At 36.4% G+C, this 19435-nt stretch overlaps 1 protein-coding gene across 1 annotated transcript in view; it reads left to right on the plus strand.

The window, feature by feature from the left end:
- Positions 1 to 13358, plus strand: part of VPS13A (vacuolar protein sorting 13 homolog A) — a 269575-nt gene extending 256217 nt beyond the window's left edge. The window contains exons 69-72 of the mRNA XM_052644629.1: positions 2299 to 2384; positions 5744 to 5867; positions 11269 to 11343; positions 13248 to 13358. Of these exons, the coding sequence (XP_052500589.1) occupies positions 2299 to 2384; positions 5744 to 5867; positions 11269 to 11343; positions 13248 to 13298 (336 nt within the window). The 3' untranslated portion in view covers positions 13299 to 13358. The remainder of the gene's footprint in view (positions 1 to 2298; positions 2385 to 5743; positions 5868 to 11268; positions 11344 to 13247) is intronic.
- Positions 13359 to 19435: the final 6077 nt, after the last annotated feature.

The following is a 19435-nucleotide window of genomic DNA, read 5'->3' on the forward strand; positions in this document are numbered from 1 at the left end:
AACAGTTCTTATGGACTTTGTGTTTTACATTTAGACCTTTACTGTAAAATCATAAAAGTTATTTTATTCTAGTACTTTTGTAATTTCATTTTGTGTAGTTAAATTAGTGATACATGTGGAATTAATTTGGTGGAAAGAGAGAAACAGAGATCTAGCTTTAGCCAGCAAGTTGCTTGAAGCATCATTTATTTGGAATTGCATGTTTTTGCCCAATAATTTGAAATGTCTTGATTTAATAAATACCTATGTTTGGATATATAGGATTTTGTAAAATCCTGTTGCATTTTGGTCAGTTTCTGGAATCTGTATGCTTTCTGTTGATATGTCTGTATATAACTTCCACTAGCACCAGACTTTCATGCCTGCAACTTTATAAACTGTATTAATGTCAGCTAGGGTAGTTCTTATTCTCCTTTCATATTTTATATTATCACTTATTTTCATATAAATCTTATTATAATTTTGTCAAATCACTTTTTCCCCATCTCAAAACAAATTAACAAATGCCATCTTGGAATCACATTAAGAGTTCATGTATAAAAATAGGATAGAAGAGTAAAATCTTTATTACAATGAATTTTTATATCCAAGAATAAGACATGGATTTTCATTTTCAAATTTTCTGTTATTCTCCTTAATAGAGTGTTACAGCTTTTATCATGTAAATTCTGCATATTATTTATTAAATTTAATGTATAAACATTTATCTTTTTATTACCTTTGTAAACAGGTTTGTTTTCCTTCCATTTTTCAAATTGATTACTGTGTTTTAAAGTAAAATTAACTGGATTTTGTCGTTGGGTTTTCCAGATACTCTTATCTGCAAGTAATTTCCACTCTTCCTCTCTAATATTTGATACTTCTTTTTAAAATAATTTCTAATTTCTTAAAATATGACCCACTTTACCACTAGTTTTGCAAATTTATTTGCATAATTTATATGTTATTAATTTTTCTGAATCTGTGGTTATGTCCCTTTTTCATTTCAACTCAAGGAATTGAAGTTTAAATGGCCCTACTCACTACAGTAAATAGTAAAGTTACTCTTTTCCTCAATATTATGATCTTTGAAGTTAGAAAATGCTTCCATGCAGTTAATTTGTATGTTTTATCCTGCTTTTTTTTTAACTTCTTTAATAAAAATGTCTATTGTATCAGCCTTCTAAAGCAGCCTTACTATGAAGTCACTTGTTAGCTTTCTTCTAAATTGCATAATTTTAGTTTTTTTATATAGCCTCATGGAATACAGTTTTCTAGAATCTTTATATCCTCTTTTGGAATTTCTTCAAGAGATTTAACATTTTTATCTAAATTCTCAAGGAATCTTAGTCACAGTTACATTGCTTGCCTTTAATAAATAATAGTCTAGCCTGATATACATTTTAAATAGCCAGAGTAATTCCATTTTCAGAGCACATTATATTGAGAATATTAAGTCTATTTTGTTTATGTAGTTAACTTTATATTTTGTGAGACAAAGAATTGTTGATCACGTCATGTACAGATAATGTTTCAGCAGTCTTAAAAGAGAAAGTCTAGTCCGTGGACTGGTTCTGGGGTTTCCTGTCTTTCCAGAAATAATTTTCTTCCTAATTTTGAATGAATTGTGAGATTGACAAAGAAAAGCATGTTTGTAAGGCAGATATGACAATTATAGGGAAGAGGCAAAGTGGGAGCTAATAGTAGTTTATATGATGCATATGTTTAAATATGTATTAGTGTTTACATGTGTTTTTGTACAGACATGATCAAATACTAATCTGTTTTCCAAGACAGAGTTAATGTGATTGTTTAATACTAACTTCAATAGGTTTCACTTCAGTTCAGTTCAGTCGCTCAGTCATGTCCAACTCTTTGCGACCCCATGAACTGCAGCATGCCAGGCTTCCCTGTCCATCACCAACTCCCGGAGTTTACCCAGACTCATGTCCATTGAGTCGGTGATGCCATCCAACCATCTCATCCTCTGTCGTTCCCCTTCTCTTCCTGCCCCTAATCCCTCCCACCATCAGGGTCTTTTCACTTAAACTTTGTAAAATAACAGTATCTTCTAAAACTAGCAATAAACGCCAGTATAGCTGCAGTTGAGTAATCTTGAATAAAGTAGTACAAAAAGGGCTTTTTAAGAAGGAGCAGCAATGATTTTGTGAATATTCAACTTTCTGACAATATGTTTACTGTGTAAGTGTGTTAATGAGTTTGCCCTCTTGAGAAGCGTTTTTAGAGGATCAGTAAAGCATTATTTGTATTAGAATAGGATATTATCAACTTTCTCATTCTCTCACCTTTCTTTTTCAGGTCATTGAAAACGGAAGATTTGCAAAATACAAATATTTTACCCATGTCATGATCAATAAGACAGACATGTTAATGATTACCAAAAGGTAACCTCCTTTCTCTAGAATAATTTGATAACAGGTTAATTGACAATCACTCATGAAGTGAAGCAGTTGTTATTCACATCTTATTCCACATATTTAACACTGATTCATAGTAACTATGGGGCTTCCCTGGTGGCTCAGTTAAAAAATCTGTCTGTAATGTGGGAGACCTGGTTTCAATCCCTGGATCAGGAAAATCACCTGGAGAAGGGAATGGCAACCCACTCCATTACTCTTGCCTGGAGAGTCTCATGGACAGAAGAGCCTGGTGAGCTACAGTCCATAGAGTCACAAAGAGATGCAACTAACACCTCACTTCATAGTAACTCTGATTCTCTTGCTCTGCAAGCCTCGTGCCTAAAACTGTACATGCATACAAATAAATGCATAACCATGCACAAGCATGACTTTAAGTACTTTTATTTGTTTCAACCAATTAAGTGGATATAGAAATTTCCCATAAAACTATGCTCTAAAGGGTGGGTAATACCATTCCTTTCACCTCTCTGAAAAAGTGTACAATTTCAGGTTACCCCAGAAGTCAGTAATCTTCTGGTGGTATCTGATCATTAGAATATATAGAGAGACTCACTCACATAGATGGGTGTACCATTGGAGACAGATTAGCTTTTACAGCCATATGTTCACATTGACCTGTAGACAGTAGAGGGAAAAATAAAAACATACAGTGACATAGCCTTGGAACAACAAGTGTTCATAGGAGTTATTGTTGATATTATGAAACCTGGGGAAAGAATAAGCAAGTGCAGTTTTAAGATGGATTTCTGGATGGTAGGGAGTGAAAATGTAGCTGAGGAGGAGAAATACAACTAAATAGAAAGGAGTGGCCTACTGATTGATGTGGGTTTGTTCACTGCCAAAAGGGTGAATTTATATAAGCATCTTGTTGGTTCAAGTTGATTATTGAACTTAGCAATCATTTTTAATGTTTTTAATCCTAATAATTTCTGAGCCCCAAATTTATAACACTATCTTAATTTTCTTGTTTAAAGAATAACATAAAGTAGAAAACTCACAGTATTTAGAAGGTATAGATGTGAGAGCCAATATTCTTTCCATCTCAGGTACTAGTCCCTCTTTTCCTAGAGGCAGCTTGCTTTTGTTTGTTTTGTGTCCTTGAAATATTCTATGCCTGGGCAAGCAAAAATCTGCCTCTAAAAGCATATGTCTGCCTGTATAGGCATGTTGTGGCTGTTGTTCAGTTGCTAAGCAATGTTTGATTCTTTGTGACCCCATGGACTACAGCACGCCAGGCTCCTCTGTCCTTCACTATCTCCCAGAGTTTGCCCAAATTCATGTCCATTGAGTTGATGATGCTATCTAACCATCTCATCCCCTGCCAGCTCCTTTTCCTTCTGCCTTCAATCTTTCCCAGCATCAGAATCTTTTCCAGTGAGTCAGCTATTTGCATCAGCCAAAAGTTTGGAGCTTTAGTTTCAGCATCAATCCTTCTAGTGAATGTTTAGGGTTGATTTCCGTTAGGATTGACTGGTTTGATCTCCTTGCTGTCCAAGGGACTCTCAAGTCTTCTCCAGCACCACAATCTGAAAGCATCAAGTTTTCGGCACTCAGCCTTTTTTATGGTCCAACTCTCAAATCTGTCCATGACCATAGCTTTGACTGTATTGACTTTTGTTGGCACAGTGATGTCTCTGCTTTTTTATTTGCTGTCTAGGTTAGTCATACTTTTCATTCCAAGGAGCAAGCATCTTTTAATTTCTGCAGTCACCATCTGAGTGATTCTGGAGCCCCCCAAAATAACATCTGCCACTGCTTCCACTATTTCCCTTTTTATTTGCCATGAAGTGATGGGACCGTATGCCCTTATCTTAGTTTTTTGTATAGGCATACACATACATATCTTAATATAAATGGGAATCTATTATACCACCATTCTGTACCTTAATTCTTTACTTAAGGCCTATGTCTTAAAGAGTATTCCATGTCAGCATATGGGGAGCTTTCTTAATTTGTAAATGACTGCCTAGTATTCATTTAGAAATATGTACTACAATGTACACCTAAGTTGTTTCTGAACTTTTTATTTAAAGACAAGTGCTTCAGTCATTTTTGTTCATAGCAGCATTCAGTCATGTTTTATTAACCCTTCTCCCCATTGACTAAGGGAAGGGTGACTCATCAGAGTTAAACAAGAGTCATTTGCTAAGTTTATTATTTCTACATCTTGCAACATTTTAGAAATAACTTTCTTCTCAACATAGTGGACCTCTTTAAATGTGGTCATATAAACCTTGACAGTAAGTGTAATGAGTTAGTTTATTGAAAAATGATATTTATATTTAGGGTGTACTTTCTTTCCAAGTTTTGCATGTGAAGATAAAGGATCTTTGAATCAGGAGAGGAAATACTAAGTATCTGCAATAAAATTAGCTTAGCTTTGGTTTTTCACATGGTTGTAGATATTCTGGAAGACCAGTGGGTCTATTCCAACAGTCTCTATATTCCGATTGGTGAAAAAGGGATCAGAGACAGAAGATGGAGATGAAAGAAAGAAATCTTGATTAGCTGTCTTTTTTTTCCATTCTAGCCATGTATCACCTGTTTCTTTAATTCAGTCCCTTAACTTAAAGTATATGCCACTTAGAGAAACCTCTGATTGTACCTACAATTGATGTTTCAGCCAGAAAGACGACTTGGGGAAGAAAGGCCTTTGAAGGAAGAATTCAATAGAACTATTATAAACAGAATTATTTGCATCTCTTGATTTCTTTCCTCAAAATAATTGGGGAGAACAAGAATTACTTTCAAAAATCACTTTCTGATAAAGTTTGGTAAATATATTTTATGGAGCGTTAGCAACAAAAACATTTTTTCCTAAAGCACTAATTCCATGGAAGTTCTACAAAATATTGCTTGGTAACTGTTTCTGTTAACTTTTTCCTATTTCTTAATAAATTTCTAATATATTTCCCTTTATAAGTACTTTATTTTTTCTAATATAAGTATGTCATGCTATACATTCCCTACTAAACATTGCTATAAATTTCATGTTTTCATTCTCATTTAGTTCAGTTATTTTCTAATTTCCTTTGAGATTCTTTGACCCATGTATCTTTATTTTTTAGAAGGATTCTGTTAAGTAAACATTTGGAAGTATCCTTATTTCTGTTGCTTGTTTTCTGGTTTAATTTCATTAAACATACTGAGAACATGTTTTATTTCAGTTCCCTTAAATTCATTATAGTCTTTTATGACCTCGAATGTGGTGTCTCTTAGTGAATGTTCTACATGCCCTTTCAAAAAAGGTGTATACTGCTTTATTATATTATTGGATGTAAATCCTTCAGTTTTTAAAGTGGATTCTTTTTTCTCTTTTTGAGTGGTGTATTGTTTGTAACAAAAGGAACATTTGGACAGCTTACTTGTGAGTGGCAATATAGTTTTGATGAGTTTACCAAAGAGCCATTCATTGTTCATGAGAGAAGACTGCGCATCGAAGCAAAGGTATGTTGAATAGAATTTTTTTAACACTTGGTGCTGAAAACAACACATTAAAATAGTCTTGACCTCTGTAATGTTTCTACCTCTTGTATAGATGTGGCTTTATCTTCGTATGGTTATTCGTTGCACCTGCTTCCTTACTCAGGCTTAAAGAAACTTAGGCCAAGAAGAAATGCACTTTTGTCCTCTCACATTGACAACATTTGTGGGCCCTCATTTCATACTCAGTAACAGAACTGTACCTTCCTCGTTGCTATCTAAGGCAATAAAGTGAGATATTTGTATATCTCAGAATCCCTGGCAGTTGCCTGCAGAATGTTTTTCCCTGAAATCCTCACTAAGGGACACTTAAGAAGTTTTCACTGTAACAGCCTGTGTCAATAGTTCTTTTATCTTTTTATAGATATTACCTTCCTAATTCAATTGTAATCTTCTTGAATGCAGAGACCATTTCTCTGATTTGTAGCAGCTAGTGCAGTACCTGGTACTTGGATGTTGATATAAAATACAGAAAATTGCTAGTCATTTGGTAAATCATCAAGAGTCTCAATATCCATTGTAAGTTGTATTGACTACTCTCAGTACTATAGGTGATACAAAGAAATATAAGATGATATATTTGACCCCAAGGTATTTACTAGATACCTATGTGGAGAAGGAAATGGTAACCCACTCCAGTATTCTTGCCTGGAGAATCCCATGGACGGAGAAGCCTGGTAGGTACAGTCCATGGGGTTGCAAAGAGTTGGACACGACTGAGCGACTTTTCTTTCTTTCTTTCTTTCTTTCTTTCTTTATGTGGAGGGCCACTTTGGGAGTGGCTATATTAATCCAGAAATACGTGATTCAGGCCAAGTTAGTTTTGTTCATTGTTATTTTTGTTTGGTTTGGTTTTGAGGGTTTTAATTAGTTCATATAACTGAGAAGTCGAAGTCTATATCTTGTACCTTAATTATGCTCTAATGACATCATTAGTATTTATTCTCTCCCTTTCCTCTCCTCCTTCATTCTGTCCATCATTCCCACCCCCATCTCTAGGTTCTACTTTCTTCAGTGTGGGCTTCATTCTCAAGCAGTCTATCCTTTGGTGACACTGTGACCAGGAGAAGTTCCAGGCTCATATCCTACTAGCTCAGCACAATGAAAGCTTCTCAGTGGTCCTGGGCCACCTTTGATCACCTGCTTATTCCTAAACCAATCACGTTAGCCAGTTGGCCAGGGGAGGGTCATGGGATCAGTATGGTGCTACCAAGAAGGAAGGGTCAGCTCTATATGAAGTTCTAGCAGTAAGACATGGTGAGAAGTAGTTACCCAGAGGTGATTCAAGAAATTGTTACTGGAAGAAGGGGCATTGGACACAGTCAGAAACAACAGATTTCTTCTGGGCTAGCCTACAGAACAGAACTGTGCCTAGGTCCTATGTTTAACTAGTGAAGACCATTAGTTCAATCTTACCATTCATTTCAAAGACATGGGGCAGCTCTTAAGTAGACTGGATGTTAGTTTCTTAGCATCTTAGTCCATTTTACCCAGTGAGAATTTCTCTGATTCACTCAGAAAACGAAAGACCCTGTGGCCACTTAGGAAATAATGAGTAGCCACATGTCAGTAGGTGCCCAATATGCTACTGGAGATCAGTGGAGAACTAATTCCAGAAAGAATGAAGAGATGGAGCTAAAGCAAAAACAACACCCAGTTATGGATGTGATTGGTGATGGAAGTAAAGTCTGATGCTATAAAGAGCAATATTGCATAGGAACCTGGAATGTTAGGTCCATGAATCAAGGCAAATTGGAAGTGGTCAAACATGAGATGGCAAGGGTGAACATCAACATTTTAGGAATCAGCAAACTGAAATGGACTGGAATGGGTGAATTTAACTCAGATGGCCATTATATCTACTACTGTGGGCAAGAATCCCTTAGGAGAAATGGAGTAGTCCTCAGAGTCAACAGAAGAGTTTGAAATGCAGTACGTGGATGCAGTCTCAAAAATGACAGAATGATCTCTGTTTGTTTCCAAGACAAACCAATCAATATCACAGTAATCCAAGTCTATGCCCCAACCAGTAATGCTGAAGAAGCTGAAGTTGAACAGTTCTGTGAAGACCTACAAGATCATCTAGAACTAACACCGCAAAAAGATGTTCTTTTCATTATAGGGGACTGGAATGCAAAAGCAGGAAGTCAAGAAATACCTAGAGTAACAGGCAAATTTGGCCTTGGAGTACAGAATGAAGCAGGGCTAAGGCTAATAGAGGTCTGCCAAGAGAACGCACTGGTCATAGCAAACACCCTCTTCCAACAAAACAGGAGAAGACTCTACACATGGACATCACCAGATGGTCAGTACTGAAATCAGATTGATTATATTCTTTGCAGCCAAAGATGGAGAAGCCCTATATAGTCAGCAAAAACAAGACCAGGAGCTGACTGAAGCTCAGATCATGAACTCCTTACTGCCAAATTCAGACTTAAATTGACGAAACTGGGAAAATCACTAGACCATTCAGGTATGACCTAAATCAAATCCCTTGTGACTATACAGTGGAAGTGACAGATAGATTCAAGGGATTAGACCTGATGGACAGAGTGCCTGAAGAACTATGGACAGAGGTTTGTGACATTGTACAGGAGGCAGTGATCAAGACCATCCCCAAGAAAAAGAAATGGAAAAAGGCAAAATGGTTGTCTGAGGAGGCCTTACATACAGCTACGAAAAGAAGAGACGCTAAAGACAAAGGAAAAAAGGAAAGATATACCCATTTGAATGCAGAGTTCCAAAGAATAGCAAGAAGAGATAAGAAAGCCTTCCTCAGTGATCAGTGCAAAGAAATAGAGGAAAACAGTAGAATGGGAAAGACTAGAGATAAGAAAATTAGAGATACCATGGGAACATTTCATGCAAAGATGGGCTCAATAAAGGACAGAAATGATATATGGACCTGACAGAAACAGAAGATATTAAGAAGAGGTGGAAGAATACACCGAAGAACTGTACAAAAAAGATCTTCATGACTCAGATAATCATGATGGTGTGATCACTCACTTAGAGCCAGACATCCTGGAATGTGAAGTCAAGTGGGCCTTAGAAAGCATCACTATGAACAAAGCTAGTGGAGGTGATGGAATCCAGTTGAGCTATTTCAAATCCTAAACGATGATGTTGTGAAAGTGCTGCACTCAATATGCCAGCAAATTTGGAAAACTCAGCTGTGGCCACAGGACTGGAAAAGGTCAGTTTTCATTCCAATCCCAAAGAAAGGCAATGCCAAAGAATGTTCAAACTACTGCACAACTGCACTCATCTCACACACTAGTAAAGTAATGCTCAAAATTCTCCAAGCCAGGCTTCAACAGTACGTGAACCATGAACTTCCAGATATTCTACCTGGTTTTAGAAAAGGCAGAGCAACCAGAGATCAAATTTCCAACATCCATTGGATTATCAAAAGAGCAAGAGAGTTCCAGAAAAACATGTATTTCTGCTTTATTGACTATGCCAAAGCCTTTGACTGTGCGGATCACAACAAACTGGAAAATTCTGAAAGAGATGGGGATACCAGACAACCTGACCTGCTTCCTGAGAAATCTATATGCAGGTCAAGATGCAACAGGTAGGACTGGACATGGAACAACAGACTGGTTCCAAATCGAGAAAGGAGTAATCGAGGCTATATATTGTCACCCTGCTTATTGCATGAGAAATGCTGGACTGGATGAAGCACAAGCTGGAATCAAGATTGCTGGGAGAAATATCAATAACCTTAGGTATGCAGATGACCACCCTTATGGCAGAAAGTGAAGAAGAGCTAAAGAGACTTGATAAAATGGAAAAAGTTGGTTAAAACTCAACATTCAGAAAACTAAGATCATGGCATCTGGTCCCATCACTTCATGGCAAATAGATGGGGAAACAGTGGAAACAGTGACAGAATTTACTTTTGGGGCCCCAAAATCCCTGCAGATGGTGATTGTAGCCATGAAATTAAAAGATGCTTGCTCGTTGGAAGAAAAGTTGTGACCAACGTAGACAGTTTATTAAAAAGCAGAGACATTACTTTGTCAACAAAGATCCATTTGGTCAAAGCTATGGTTTTTCCACTAGTCATGTATGGATGTGAGAGTTGGACTGTGAAGAAGGCTGAGCGCCGAAGAATTGATGCTTTTGAACTGTGGTGTTGGAGAAGACTCTTGAGAGTCCCTTGGACTGCAAGGACATCCAACCAGTCCATCCTAAAGGAAATCAGTCCTGAATATTCACTGGAAGGACTGATGTTGAAGCTGAAACTCCAATACTTTGGCCACCTGATGCGAAGAACTGACTCATTTGAAAAGACCCTGATGCTGGGAAAGACTGAAGGCAGAAGGAGAAGGAGATGCGGCAGAATGAGATGGTTGGGAGGCATCACCGACTCAATGGACATGAGTTTGAGTAAACTCCAGAGTTGGTGATGGACAGGGAGGCCTGGCATGCTGAAGTCCATGGGGTTGCAAAGAGTCAGACACGACTGAGCGACTCACCTGAGTGACTGTTAGGCTCTGCTTTAGCCCATATTGCATTTTTCGGCTTTTTTTGTTTTATTTACAAGGATAAACTTCTTATCTCCATGATTTCTTCCTCTTCCACTAATATCAGCAATCATCCTTTTTTTTTAATAGAAGAATCTGATTTCTTCTGAAGTCTATATGCCTGTTTAGTCTAATTACTTAATAGAAATTGTTAGACTAGTAATATACTGCTTCTTCTATGTCCTTACCCATGGTTAATAGAAGTAGTCACCACCCCTCTCTCTCCTTAATAATCCCATTCTTTCTATTTGTCCCTCTAAAACTTAACATCCACCACCATCCGACAATTCTTCTCCGACAAGTACTGAACAGAATACTGAAAGAGTCAAAAAAAAAATTGGAGGACAGTCACATAACACCGACTGTGATTTCTTTGATTCTGAAGCTACATTTTTATTGCATTCTTTAAATAAAAGGAATTGCATTGGTTTAAAATGTCAAAAGTTACAGAAACACAAATACACATGCACATAATTATATACCACATGTATATGTATTCACACACGTGTGTACATTATTTTTCAGCTGATTATCAGGAGTCCATGGCCAGAAATCAAGAACTATTGAGAGAGGGAGAACAGTGGCACTGCTTCTAGATGTATCTCCTTCCTATCCTCTGTGCCAACCTGTTACGGCTTTATAAAGCAATTGAAATCTCACCTAAAATTTTTTGTCGTAGATTTTGTGATAATTGATGGGTTAGAATTTTTTTGTTTGTTTGTATTTAATTCTTCTTGATTTCTCATTCTTGGCTTTTTTTTTTAATGGCATTTCTTTATTTGTATTTCTGCAACTAGATTTCCATTTTAATGAGGTACTTACTCTGTTTATAGGAACGGGTGAAGTCTGTATTCCATGCCAGAGAGTTTGGAAAAATAGTTAACTTCAGAACCCCAGAGGATGCAAGGGTAAATATAGTCAATCTTTTACTTAAACACATAGCAGCTTCTCATTTCAAAGCCATGTAAGTTGTACTGATAATAGTCTTTAAGGCAGATAAGTTGTGTTATTTTTTAATTTTATGTTGTGTTTTGATGATTTTAATATATGTAACTGTGTGATATTTCCCCCAAATTATTTTTTTCATTAGATTGAATTCACAAACCTACTTGTTTTTGAAATCAAATTGCTCTCTTACTTTAAATCCTAACTGTAATATTTGCCAAAAAATAGAAGCCAACAAACAAAAGAAATTAATTCACTCTAATGCTCATCTACCAGTCCAGCAGTGAAAGTATAGTGCCACACTGTTTATTTCTCTACTGTGTAGCTGTAATGATTTTTTATAATTTAATTACTGTAGCCTTGCACAAGGAAAAAGAGCCATGCCTGTAGTCAGAAAATCTGATTTTTAAATACTGGTTCTGTTCCTTCTTGACTGTAGGACCTTGGGGAAGACAGTTAGCCTCAGTTTTCCCAAAATGTGAATTAGGTGAATTGAAAAGCACTCTACATACTTTAGGGATTATGGCAATTAAAAGTATGTGCACTGTCAAGAAAAGGAAGACAAATTAATTATCTACCTCATTGGTCACAACTTAGATGCTATTCCTGACACTGAATTGTACTCACTGTATTGTGAAACTTACAAATAAGAACACATGGCTTCTTTGCTGAATCCCTGGGCCCCAGGCCTCTCTGTGTTGGTCCTGGCTGGTTACCATGACTATTTACCAGTTCACTTCTCACACCTGGAGGTCAAAGCAGGAACCTCTTTCACCCATACATGTGTGCCTTGTATCATTTAGCAAGTGCTGTGCCATTTTCTATGCAGACATTGTGATATAAGAGAACACTGACATACTAACATAGAAAACTGGAAAGGGGACACGTTAGAAAGAATGATAAAATGACTGGAGCCTCAGTATGCATGTTGCCTGGAACAGGGAGACAGTGTAAAGCATGATGATAATATGACTTGCAGGCCATCTTCATGTTGCTGAAGGCGACATTACCTTCAGTTTCTCTGTAATAAGTTTTCTGTTTAATCTCTGTCACCATATTATTTTATCTCAGAAAGTTCTTTTTAATCTCCCTGCTCAGCCAGAAACATCCAGAAAAAGCTGCTGAGCCTAGTTCTCTTTCTCTACTTATCTTAGAGCTGTTCCCACTAGGTTCTTCTTAAATAAAAAAGCACAAATATATCTGCTTAAGATTTTCATAATGGAAAAACCCCAGTTATCACTGACTCCATGGCTTTTATTTGCCATATAGGCCAAATGATAATAAACTTTATCGGCAGAAAGTTTCCCATTTCATTTCATTTGCATTTTGAAATTTCAGATCCTTTGAAAATAGAAAATATGTCATGAAAGCACCTGTTAATATGCTCAAGAATGTTGCTATGCTACTACTTACTGTAGAATTACATGTATTATTCCTACTCTGTCAGAACCCAATGTACAGAATGATGAAGGTTTGTGATACAGAATTGGCATAGGTTGGCAGGAATTCTGCATGGATGATTTTTACACTATGCCAGAGTTATTCAATCCAGCTGTCAAATTACCCTTCTCTCTTGGGAGGGTTCATTTTACTTTTCTTATCCTGAAGATGAACATCTAAGTCCAAAGACCTTAGAATGGTATTATTACTAATACCATTTGTTAAATCAAACCCAGTACCATTGTTCCTGAGTCACCTGGACTATTTAAGTGAATGAATGATCTCTCCTACATAGTGAATTTAGTTCTTGGCTGTATCAGTATACGCCTGACTAAACTGAAGATAACTTCTAGATTTTCACTCATTACATTTTGTCATTGCAAGTTCACTGAAGTTAAGTAAATGTTGCTTCATTTCCCCACAACAGTGGATCCTCAGAAAGCTAGAAGAAGCAAGAGAACCTTCCCCGAACCTCTGACAGAGACCACTGCCTGAAGATGTACAGCAATAAATCATTACAGTTTCTACCTTGTACCTTCCGAAACCTGTTTGGGAAGTGCAGTACAGAAGTAATTTCAAGTACTTTTTTTAAAAATTCAGAATCAAGTAAAACCAGCTACATGAGTCAACTATTTCAACTCTTTGAGGATCTATTTAGTTTTCTAATTTGAATCATGTATCCGGTTAAATTCTGATTACTTTATAAAAGAAGTATTTCTTTTATGAATCTTAAGTATTTGCTCCAGGTGATACTCTGTAATGATGGAGAAATTGCACATATTTAGCCTGAATTTAATGGAGCTAAATTGAATATTCCTAGTTCACATTTTAAAGTTCTATCATGTTTACGTCAAACTCCCTGAATGAATGATAAGTAGATGATGAAATCAGACATTGCCTTAGTGCTATCAAGATAACTTTGGTGGTAGTTTCTTTAGAAACATGAAGTTCATTTTACAGATAAATATTTTAGTATGACTTTCCTTATTTTTTTAAATAAAGGGTAGATTTAAATTACTATTTGAAGTACATAGCATGACTATGAAAAATAATCTTTTTTATTTTATATGATACAAATTGACAAATACCCCTTTCAAGCCTCATCTTAAGAAAGGCTTGAAGAAATGAGTGTCATACCTGAACAGAGAAAGTCCCTCTCAAAACTTTAAAGCCTTAGAAATACTTCCTCAAGCCAGCATCTTGAGATCTACTTGGTTTCCCAAGGTTATATTTTTAATAGATTGCTGACCTTAAAGGAAAATTCCTGAGGCCTTAACAATACCAGCTTCCTATTCACTGGTAGTATGAAATAAAATTTTACTGTCTTAATACAAGTTATGCTTCAGAACAGATAGCCCCTTTATGTACAAATGTAGGATAAATATGTATACCCTAAAATCTAACCTAATACCTTATTCTGTTGGCAATAAATTGAGAATTTCTGATTTGCTTTGTCTTATTCAAATGAGAATCATCACTCTTTGTAAGTGTATAGCTCATCCAAACAAAAACCATGGGCAGCAAATTATAAAAATGTCATGGGGGTTTTTTCCCTTGGTTTTTACCCAAGATCCTTGTACCTTTATAGTAATGAGAGTTTTCAAGTGAAAGAGGATAAATACATGATTGTAAACCATGAGGAGAACAATGCAGTATCTTATTTATTGAATAAGAGAGTATTTGATGCATGTTGTACATGCCACCAAATTACTATAAACTGTTTTTAGAATTGGAGACTGTATAAGAACTTAATGGTTGTGTAATTCTCATATTCCTTGAACCCTGGATTTATTGTAAAAGCTAAAATAAACAGCATGCCAGACTGTAATTGTATTTCTTCCTGACCAAATCTTGCTACTAAATACTACTGATTTTCCTCTGATTATAAAAACACATTGTTTATTAATAATAGTTCCTTCAGGATTTTTTTTCTTTGCTGAACATAAATTTAATCACAAGATGACAAGTTTTGAATCTCATGATAGTGCATGTTCCCTTGATGGCCTTTGTTCAAAGTAACATATACTTTTTGTCTTTTGCTGAACTCCGCCAATTTTGCATACATTAGAATTAAACCTAAGAATAGAGGTAGTCAGAAATCCTTGTCCTCATCTGAAATGTTGCTTTACTGGAGTTCTAGTCAGTGTCATTAGCCAAGTGCCTCATTACCTACTCCAGTTTCATGGTTTTATTCTCAGAAAGAATAGAGACCCATCACTCTTTGGATATCCCATTGGTAAAGGGGAAAAGTCTTAATAGTGTAAGGAGAGAAATCCTTCTGGTATCCTCTGGAGGCCAGCCAGAGTGGGTCTTGTCACTAGTACACATGCAAAGCCAGTGTGCCCGTTTTTCCTGTTCCCATGCCAATGAGAACCTAGAAATATCTTTTCTTATTCTTTCTCCCCCATCAGTCATCTGTCCATCAACACCTCCAGTCCGTTCCTGTCTCTGGAATAGAAAGACCCACAGTTTCAAAAGCAATAGTTTTATCAGTTGTCTTAGAAGCTTTTTTTCATCTAAATTAAAGAACATAAGTAAATCACTAGATAATTGGGTCAGTCTTTTTATCATAACATTTTACAATTTACAGTTATATGTTTGATTTCTGTAGTCTTTTTCTTGAATATTACAGAGTTCATAATCTTGGTATTTAAAAAGTAACCTACCTTAAATTATATTTAACTATGTTTAGTGCTTCTCAGCTTGAGAACTTTAAACTTGTCTTCGTTGTTTGGGAGTTGCTGTGGAAAGGGGTCCTGAGTATTCTGTCCTTCATCTCTTTCTATTATGTGTTAGCTGTTGCCCTATACCCTTCATGTATCCTGATCTGTGATTATGTATGAAGCTAAGGGCAGAGTGTCTGTTCCTAGCCAACTCGCCTCCAGAAAACTATAATCACTAAACAGAGCAACTTTGATTTCGGATACAGAAAGAAGCCTGTAATTGCTTCACATTTACAAAATACCCTGTGAACCAAAGAGCGTGTGCGCTTCGGCAGTGGCTTCCCAACTACAGTGTGTATACTGGCTGCTCCTTCCCTGGTGTTAGCAAGACCTTGCAATTTTTCCCAGGCTCACTTCAGTGCAACTGCATTATTTCCTGGTCCCTAAATAATCATGATTAGCTGTGGCAGTCCTTCCCTGTCCCTCTCTCTGCCATAATCCTAATCAATCCCCAAACTATCCTGTGGCCTCCAAAGAAGATTTTCTGAAACTTATTTGTCAATTCTATCATAATTATCTCCATCATTTCTTCCAACAGTAGTAGTAATAATACCGTCCCAGTGAGTATACACATACCTAACTCATCTCTTAGAAATATCCTGTGAAGTAGTATCCTGTTACTGTCTGGTAAAAAGTTAAAGATGCTACTTAGTGCTGAATTTTATGAACCTTATTTATTCACTCATCAATGACCAGTTTTTGTTGGTACTTTTCAGGCCCCAGTATTAAAAAGATAGCCACAAGGTACTGGCTTAGTTTGCCTGTAGGAACTGAAAGTTTGCCGAATACACTGAAGGTAGAAGTAGCTGTTTGGAAATGGACGTATTCATAACCCGTAGCCCCAGCCACCATAGGTCAGAGAAAGCTGTTTGGATTCCAGGGCCATTGCTTTTACCTTCTCTCAAGGTCAGCTAAAATCCTCAAGGATGGTGTTTTTCAAACTGTAGGTCTTAACCCATTAGTGAGCCATGCAATCAGTTCAAGAGCAGCATATTTTCTTAATGGAACAGAAAAGAAAAGAGCTTTGCAGGTAACAAGGTTAAATATTGTTTTAGTTAAATAATTAAATAATCTATATACTGTGTATACTGGGTCACAAAATGTAATTTCTTACTGTGAATTGCAGTCTGGGGAGGAGGAACCTGAAAGCCACTGCTGTAGGAGGCATGTAGCATTCAGTGATTGTTGAAACAGTCCGGATCGTGCCAAGCCTTACTTTACCTTGGGTAAGGCGCAACAGACCCACAACTCAGGGAGTCTTTAGGTTGTGAGCACTGTCTTTTTCTATTGAGGGAGAAGATAGGATAGCTCTTATTTTGGAAATATTTTCCTTTTCTGGTATATATCAGATACCTGTGTAATATGTCCCACCAAGTATCAGTGGTCTAGAAAAAGCATAGAAAATTTAGGTCCACAAACAGCTCCCAAAAAAGATCACAGAATATCCTTTAATTTAGTGTATTTCCTTCTTTCTCCCACTAAGCATTTTACTAGGATTGGGCACAGAAGTTCTCCTTTTAAGGATATTGACTTTGCTCCATCTACCTGCCATCTGAGTCACCAAACGGACAAAGGCAAATGGGGAGCTGATTCATAGGTCACAATCTTTTAGGGCCAAAATACTTATTCTCTGTAGAGTGCCAGAAAATGCCAACACTTTTTAGCTGAAAATAATCGAATTTCCTAATTTATGTAGGATTCAAGTAGAAAATACAGATAACTTGATTCTTTTTGCAAGATTCAACACAAAACTTGTTGAATCTGGTTTTCTTTGGTGCTACCCAGTATCACTGATCGCACTTTTGCATACCCTAAATGAGAACCATCCGCCCTCCTGCCCAATCCTTTGAAATATGCTTTTGAAATTATACCTTACTAATAGTGCTGTACCTAATCAAGCTAGCACTGATTGGTTAAACTTTTTAGGATTCTTATAATCTTGATCTTTGATCATTGCCCCAAACAGCTATCAGTGCAGACCTTTTCTCCTGTTTTGTTTCTCTCTACCCCAGTTGGTGTAAAGTAGTATTTGTTCCAGGGCTATCAAAGGCCAGCACAAGGACTGAGAAGACACTGGATCCTACTCTTTTGCAAACCATCACGTTTCTTTAATTGAAACTGTTTTTTACTTTATTTCCTGTTTTGTAAAAATAAATTGTCCCATGTAATTTTTTAAAAAAAATGTTTCACTTTAGAATTACAGATTGGTTTTTTTTTAAAAACATTATTGCATTTTCCAAAAAATTTATAATTTTGGTTACCCAGTGAGCCATGTAAGATGTGAAACTTCAGATTTTATAAGTTGATACTCATATATTTTTAAAGTTTTTATCACTTTACACAAAGTCATTTGTATTATAGTTTAGCAACTGCTGTGATGTCTGTCAACCTGAAAATCCCTGTCACTGAGCACCATTCGCATTCATTTACTGTTGCTTTGATACCTTTAATAATGGGCTCCTTCTCTTGAAGTCCTTGTAACAGGAAACCCTATGAGAATGTTATAATAAAAAGTCCAGTCGTCAGAAGTGTACTTAAAAGAGATCATGTTGGAAAAATCCAACATTTCTTCTTATGCAGTCATACCACTAGCATTCCATTGGCCACCCAAAAGTTTCCAACTCGAAAGCTGAAGAACATTCAAGTAAAAATGTAGGCTACATTGAAATGTTCTCATTGTCAGTTTTATACCTGCATTCACAGACTGTTAGAAATTGTATCTGGGACTTGTTGCAAGGTCAGAATGTTAAGACTTTTAAAATGGTTCTCTGTATGTGAATATGTATTTTACATATAAAATTGAATTTTTCAGGGAATGTGCACTTTAAAAATATTTCCTTACTAATGTTTGTATTGACCAAATAGCCTTTGCTTCTTTGGAATGCTTATTCTTTAGTGAAAATATGCTTCTTGATGATGATAGTATTTTAAATGTCTATTTCTGATTCAGTGCAATATTTCCTTGTACTTATGTCTGACCCAGTTGCCTATTATACAGTCCTTGCCTTGATTTTGTGTGTTCTGATGAGATAATTAATTTATAAACACAAAAATTATAGTGAAGTTCTTGAAATTGAACTTAGTCTTTTTCCTCCTGAAAATTGGTTTGCCATGCTCACTAATGACTTTTTCTAAGTAATGATTTCTTGCTATTGGTAGAATTGAATTGCTTGGTCACATGACTGCCCGGTTTAACTCTGTGTACCTCTTTCAAATAAATTGAGTAAAATAAAAATTTCTGATCTTCAGCCTGCCTCTGTTTTTTAGTTACTGGATAGAAGTAGAAACATTACCATTAAGTCCTCTCTCACCTATCTAAACTCTGCCCTCTTTGCGTCCTAATAAATCTGGATAACTAAAAGATTGCCCAAGGTCCTGGTTTTGCAGTCAAAACTGACAGCTTTCCAGCCTAGCATGATCACTGCTGACTAAGAGCTTGAGTGGTAATACCTTCCTGATTCGTAAGCACCAAGACTGTGCCGCCCAGCCTCAGAAAACTTCAAACAGCTCATTTCCATCCAAGGTAAGTAAGGATTATATTTTGAAAGGAGGGCTAAGAGAGAGAATTTCCTACTTGCAGAATTAATATTGACAGAAATAAGTAATTCGCTTCTAATATGAAGTGTTCAGCCTTTTTATGACTTGTTACTGATACTTAAGTGACTCAAAGCCATTTTCTTATGTGCTTTGTCAGCCAAAGATAAAAATAATAACCGAGTGCTAGAAAGTGCTTAAAAACAAAATTCCTCATTGTTTAATTGCCCTGGTAACTGATTCTCTTAAGCGCTTTTCACATGTTAATTGGATGATCAGAAGCGGTTCCTGACCTTTAGAGCATGGTGCCCAACCCCCACCTCAGGTTGTTTTGCTTTTTGTTTGTTTCATTTCTAGA

The sequence above is a fragment of the Budorcas taxicolor genome, chromosome 8 (genome assembly GCF_023091745.1).
Source record: "Budorcas taxicolor isolate Tak-1 chromosome 8, Takin1.1, whole genome shotgun sequence".
In the NCBI taxonomy this organism is placed as follows: Eukaryota; Metazoa; Chordata; class Mammalia; order Artiodactyla; family Bovidae; genus Budorcas; species Budorcas taxicolor.